This window comes from Cyprinodon variegatus, unplaced genomic scaffold (genome assembly GCF_000732505.1).
Source record: "Cyprinodon variegatus isolate N-32 unplaced genomic scaffold, C_variegatus-1.0 Scaffold66, whole genome shotgun sequence".
Taxonomy (NCBI): domain Eukaryota; kingdom Metazoa; phylum Chordata; class Actinopteri; order Cyprinodontiformes; family Cyprinodontidae; genus Cyprinodon; species Cyprinodon variegatus.
The window spans coordinates 848258-855276 of NW_015150519.1; the positions used below are offsets into that span (position 1 = coordinate 848258).

The 7019-nt window shown below is 36.9% G+C and overlaps 1 protein-coding gene across 2 annotated transcripts in view; it reads right to left on the minus strand.

The window, feature by feature from the left end:
• LOC107082986 (antigen peptide transporter 1-like) overlaps positions 1–3940 on the minus strand; it is a 12305-nt gene extending 8365 nt beyond the window's left edge. The window contains exons 1-2 of one of the 2 annotated variants that reach the window (XM_015371908.1): positions 3776–3940; positions 1679–2011 (exon numbers count right to left, since the gene is read on the minus strand). In XM_015371908.1, coding sequence (XP_015227394.1) covers positions 1679–1999 — 321 coding nt within the window. In that variant the 5' untranslated portion in view covers positions 2000–2011; positions 3776–3940. Of the gene's footprint in view, positions 1–1678; positions 2012–3600; positions 3756–3775 lie in introns of those variants that run through there. The other variant, XM_015371909.1, reaches the window with a different exon arrangement.
• Positions 3941–7019: the final 3079 nt, after the last annotated feature.

Below are 7019 nucleotides of genomic sequence, written 5' to 3' on the forward strand. Positions count from 1 at the left end.
TTGTAAAAACGGCCTGCCATAGCCCACCTCAAATAAACTTACACATTAAATCGAGCAAAAATCTTCTCCTTCGTAGCTGTAGCACTGTTTCTCTGCTTTTTTATTACATTTTTTTTTTACATTTCTGCATTTAGGCACTTCCTGTTGCCTGTTGTCATGGTGACTCATCAGGCCTCCACTGATAATGGTTTTTCATAATTGTTGCACATGCACTTAACTCTGAGTGGACTAATTAAGTTAATGAATTGATAAAGGTTATGAAACTAATTGATTAGCCACTGTGTGAAACAAAACACCCAGAGTTCCCGATTCTTGACTAGACCAACTTAAGAGTTGTGAATTTGAATCTGAATTTGTTAAACCTGTTTCGTGAAACAGACCCCAGGGCAACATCCAAACCACTCCTCCAATTCCCTAGTTCTTTATTTGTATCCCACTCAACCCTTCCTCTCAAGTCTGTCACCATTTGTCAACCCCACCCTCCCTTCACCCTCTTCCCTCTCCTCTCTATTAATCTCATTACCTCATCTTGTCCTTTTTGTTTTAGGGTCCATCTGGGGGGTTAAGCACAGCCTTGGAGAGTGAACAATAGGGGTGGAACGGTTCACAAAATCCACGGTTCGGTTCGGTTCACGGTTTCATGGTCACGGTTTTCGGTTTGGTTCAGTATATGTTGATTGTTAGGAATATCTATTATTTCTTGTATAGTATAACACGTGTTGCACAGTGCTTGCACACTGTTGCACTTTTATCCACAACTTTCTTTCCGCCATCATCGCAGGTCACTCTAAATGCAAAGCCGTACCATACAGCAGACCTATAAAGTGCTGCTGACTCGTCTTCCAACCCCTCTTCTTTCCCACTCGCCATACCCACACAGTTCTCCACAATAACTGATTTTTTCTGCTACACCCGGCTAAGCTGCTTCGCTTCTTCTTCTTGTTTACTACTGGTGGTTGGCTTTGGTCGCAGTACTGCCACCTTCTGCTCTGGAGTATACACGCTTCGCCTATGAGAAGAAGGAGCAGTGCATGAACCGAACGCAACACACGCAAACCGAACCGAGACAGTCGAACCGAACGGTTCGGACGGTTTTCATAAACCGTTCCATCCCTAGTGAACAAGATTAGGGATCCTCTCAAAAATTAGACCCCATCTCTGAAATCTTCACACCCTCCATTACTTCCCCAAATGTCAGCAACCCTCATCCCTTCATCCCTCCTTTCTCTCATTCCTTCATCCCCTCATTCCTTGATCCCTCTATCCTCTCATCCCTACTTTTTAAACCTCCATCCAATCAATAAATCTCTAAACTGATAGATTATTTTGGTGTTATCCTTGCTAATTAAAAGAGAACAGTTGCTAAAGCTGCACAAAAGTAGAAAATCATGCAGAGGCTTTAACACTGATAAATATTGATGATGATAATATCAGTTGTGATATAATTTCCCTCTATAACTAGCTATATATTGCAGCAGTTATTGCACTCCAGACAGTTCTTTGCAAAATGAATACTGACATGATAATATCAGTGAAAATCAACCTCCCTGTATGGAGAAAAAAAAACAAAAAAAAAAAAAAACCTTTGGGACTTCATAGCATCACGCGTCTTTAAGCATTGTTCTCAAACTAAACACTGCTCTTGCAACAGTCAGCACACAAAGACAAACCCACTCACCCTTTCCCAGGAGTGCCATCCCCACAGTTCCCCCACAGTGGATTGCCCCAGCTGCCAGAGAAACGTGGTGTACACTGGGAAGTGGAAACAAAGGACACCTATGCTTTGAAGCCCCTCAAAGCTTCTAACCCACGGGAGACCTCCGGGATAGGTGAAGGCGAGAAAAACCAGGACGATGACCCTGGTCAGAGCTCCCCCCCATAGGGTGATGAAAGGATGGTGGAGGAGGAGAGGTGAGAGCTGGGCCAGGCGAACAGCGTGGACAACGCACACGTCCACACAGATACAAAGCAAGGGGAAGAAGTAGCTCATTTTCTGCATAACTTGTGGATTCTGCAGAGAAAAAAATAATAGACAAATTCAGTTCTAAAACATACACAGAAGAACTACACAGAAACTCTAAATGCAGATTTTGCAACAATTTTCTTTTAATACACAATGCCCTTCATTTCAACAAACCATATGCTTAAAACGAAGTAATAGAAAGTTTAATAAAGCAGTTATGTTGCTGTGTCAAGTCTGCGGTTTGTGAAAGCAAATGAAATAGCATGTTTAAACAGATTTATATTACACTGGTTAAATATAATCAGGTAAATCACTTTACTGTTCAGGATATTTTTGGTATGAGGAAAAAAACAAACTTTGTTTTGGTTGGTTTGCTGGTGAAATAAAGAGTCACAACTATGAAAAGGAAGGATCCTCAAATACCTGCATCAAAAACAAATTGTTGTTTTGGTCAAAAATGGTTATCTGGAGAAAATCTCACAATTAGAAGGACAGACGCTGCAGAATGCTAATTCTGCTTGGCTAAAAAGACAAGAAACTGGATAAGAGTTGGTCAAGAAGAGGATTTGAAATTGAGATAAAAGCTGTGAGAGGAATGGAAAGATTAAACTTTGGAGACAAATGGAACTGCCCAAGGTAAAATGCAATAATCCAAGCATTAATCATGGTGGTGGGAGTGTTATGGTTTGGATATTCAATTCAATCCAGTTTATTTATATAGCGCCAATTCACAACACACGTCATCAATTTACAGTTCACCAGATCATACAGTCAAATTGATTCATTTAAGGAAAACCAGTTGATTGCATCGACTCATTTATTCGAATGCAATCCCTCACACTAAGCATGCTTGTAGCGACAGTGGAAAGGAAAAACTCCCTTTTAACAGGAGGAAACCTCCAGCAGAACCAGCCTCAGTGTTCAAGGAGACAGAAATAGAGATACAAAAAAACAATTGTAAAAGGCGGCCCTGTCCAGGAAACACAAATATCTGATCTTTATTGATGGCAGAGGCAAAATTAACTCTAAAGTTGCCAGCTCAATCTTCTCTGAGGAAGGTAAGGTTACTTTCTGCAAGCTTATTGGACGGAATTTCATCCTGTAACATGTTGACAACCAGGAAGAAATAAGAGAAAATAGAATTAAAATGCTTTAAAAGATGAAGCCAGATGTTTGACTACAGTCCAGTTTATTTATAATCGCCTCAAATTTCCTAAAAAGAAAAATAATTCAAGGTAAAAATCCGCCCCAGCTGAAAGGTCTTTGCAGCAGTTTGACAAACATCACCAGCAAAAAACCTCACCTAACTTCAAGCAGTTGTTGCTTCAAGAGATACGAAACAGTCCTTAACATGATACATGATAATTATATTAAAAAAGGCACATTTCTTTCCACAGACGTTGCTTTTGCTTTCACTTCGACCAAATTATTATTTTCTTTACTTTCGTTTTCGCCTACATTTATCTGAAACTGCTTAACGTGAAATAGATAGGGTACAGCTAAACAAGATAAGAGATAAACAGCTGAAAGTCACTGAAATACATTTAAAATCAGACTAACTGTAGACATAAATGCGGTGTTAGCTACGCATGTGCTAACACTGGAGCGAATGTTACCCCGGAACCTAACGTACTTACTTTAAATACTCTAAACAAGGTGGGTTAGGTGTGACTGAGTCCAGAAACCCTCCAACAGTAAACTCAAAATGATCCAAATCCAGCTGAAGCGTTTGGACACCCGGCGGGCAGCTGTTACAGCAACAATCGATCTGAGTCTGCAACCTAGAGCGAAAGTGAAACCAATTATTTATACCTCTGCTTTGGAAAGTCCCCCGGAGATCCACGAAACAATGGACGTCAACTAATATGCGATATAATTCCAATATACTGGCTTTGTTACCATAATATTTTCTAAAAATACGTGAAAGAATAACACTTTGCTCAACCGCTGAAAGACTGTTTTAAAGGGTGACTTACAAAGTCCAACAGCGACCCCATGTGGCTTTTCCACAAAACTGCAACTCCAGGCACAGTATTACAGAAAGTGTTGCTCCGCCCTCAATGCAAAATATGTAAATCTAAATAAGTATTTTTTTCTCTTATAATGCGTTTTTTTTTCTTGAATTAAGGAGGTAAATCAGACACTTTGCCAATGGAACAAGATAATTTACATTTAGAGTAAGGAAAACAATTTCATTGTCTTATTTCAAGTGCATATTATATATTTATCTTATTTTAAGGGTAGAAAAATCTCATGTCAGTGGGAGATCATTTTATTTACCTGCTCAAATTCAGGGTAAATACACTTAATTTAAGAAATTAAAGTATTATTTCTAGATCGTTTTTGCAGTGCTGTGAAAACAGCCCTCACTCGTTTGTAGGCTCACTAATGGCCAATGTCAGGAGCAGATGCTAATTGTTTGTAATAAACTTAAAAGAGGGCCAGCAGATTTGTTAAGCATATTCCACAGCTGCAATGATCCAGTCAAAATAAAGGGCTGAAAGTCTATATATAATCTGCTTTTACTTAAGAGTAAATCAAACACATTTTTTTGACTGGTAGTTCAGATACATTTAAAGCAGAAATATAACCTTTTACTATTTACACATTATTTCCTTTCTTTTCTATAAATGCTTGATTGTTCTTTTTCTTCTAAAGCATAGTCAGTGATGTGAGATTCATACAATACATTCAATTTAATTTATAAATAGGCCATTTTCATCATAGCATAGTATTTGTCTTTTTTAGGTTGTGTTTTGATTTTTTTTTTTTTTTTTTAGTATAGAGCATGCCATAGTTTACTCTATCTCTATTCTCTGCTTTGATTCAGATTTTTACATTTCTATATTTGCCTTGTAACTTTTTAAAAAATAGTTATTTTTTGAAGTTAGATTGAAAAAAACTTACATTTACCGCTGTGTAATTAGGATTCTACTGTTCTGTTCAATCCTGTGTTGCTGATTCTGTAAGTAGGATGCTAAATTCTTCCTGTCAATGATTCTTGCCAGCACAAATAGGCTTGTGGTGAAGGTAAGCAAAGTTTTTGAAAAGGCCTGTTTAGCAATATAGGCTACAGATTTCTTTTAGACATGTGCTAATTTCGTCCATTTTTTTTTTCAAGAAGAATTTTCTTCTCTCTGCCTCCCTCTCAGCATAAATACATCTCTATCAGTCGGTCTTACCCTTCTGGTTATAAATACTGGAAAGATTGAGGGTGATTTTTACTTTTGTAGCAGAGCTGAGTTGCTAATGTTTATACACTGCCTGGCCAAAAAAAAAGTCGACACTAAAAAAAAAGGTCATTCACTCTAATACTTTGTTGAACGCCTTTAGCTTTGATTACGGCACACATTCGCTGTGGCATTGTTTCGATTTGTAATTTACAGTTGTTAAACAAAAGTAAGTCATGTAATTCTTTCATTATGGTGGATGTCAATGCTGAAAGCTGGTGTTTTTCAATTTTAGTGAGAACAAATGATTTCAAAATTTTACAAGATATTGTTATGATAAAACCAAATATACCAAATAAAAAAAATACCAAATTTTCTAAAACAATAATACAATTTCATATTTTTTTTAATGTTATCTTTCTCTAAAAGTTTTCTGTCTTTTTTTTTGAATGCCATATTTTACAAAAAATGAGAAAAGAATGCATGAAATTTCAATCATCTGTACGTCAGGGTTTCAGCTAACAGGTCCTTAAAGCAGCAGTTCTACATCCATGTCAAACTGTCATTTTAAAGAAAAAGGATTTTATTATGATTTAATTACTATTATTCAGATTAATGCATAGACAATTCATGTGTCACAGTAAAACCTAATAAACAAACCAAAATAATCCTTAGAACACAATTAGGTTGTGGACAGAGGATGGATATAAAAGCAGCCAAAGTCCAAAGCTAAACATTGACAAATCTGAAAACCTTCATATATTTTATTCAAGATCAGAAGGAATGTCTCAGATTAGTAGTAGAAATATTAAAATTACCTTTATTTCACATTAGAATTACCTTTATGTCATTATCTAACTCTTTCCAAACTTGTTGCCTTGCATGTTTTGTTCCTTCTGCAACACAGGCAATACAAATGTCTGAAATAAGTATGTAAACAGGCTTTGCATTAAACCAGTTAATGAGCTATTTATTTGTCACAGGTCTGTCGGATAAGTGAAAGTACGTATGTTACAATGTCTTCCTATATATCCTATGCTTATCTTTCAAAACACTTGATGAAATGACTGAATTATCTCCTACCACACTCATCTAGCTCAGGTGTTGATTCCTCACTTTAAAACGGGTATCTTTGCTTATAACTTTTCCTTTGTGAGTGGCATTGTGTATCACAGATCTAGAACAGAAAGCCCTCTGAAGAAGAATTCATACACCTCTGCTTTAAAGTCATCTGTCACGTTTGACACAATGAAATGGCGGCTCCATGTGGCTCTATGGTAAAACTGCACCTGTCGATTTATAGTTCCTGGCTAAAATGTATAAATTGGATACATTTATTTTCCCTAAAAGAGTAGCCTGAGTATTTAACTGCCATGTAAAACCCATGAAATAATTGTGAGAAATTTCTAATATTTTCAACTGGAGTTTTCAGTGAACCTTTTTACAAACAAACCATATATGCAGTAGATCTGCACAAAGAGGCTTTAACTTCTATGACTTTGCTCTACATTATGCATTTCTTTATTATAGATGAGGGGGAAAAAAAATCAAAACTATACTCATATAGCAAATTCCAAGATAAAAATAGCAAAGCATTTCAAACAAATGAATTAACTACAAAACAATATTTATGCAAAAGATTTAAAAAGTAATTTTTTTGGTCTTTTTTGAAGTAGGCATTGAGTCTGCTGATGTGACAATGGGGCAACAGGTGTACCATAATCTTGGCGCCACAAAGGCAATGTATTGATCTGCTGTGGTAGCTGGCCTTAATTACTCATGCCTTTCACCTGCTTCACTCTTTCCAGCTCCTAATTATCATTCTTCCATCCACCTGCCAGTTAGCCTTATATTGGACTCAGTTCCAGCTATCATGGCAGATCATT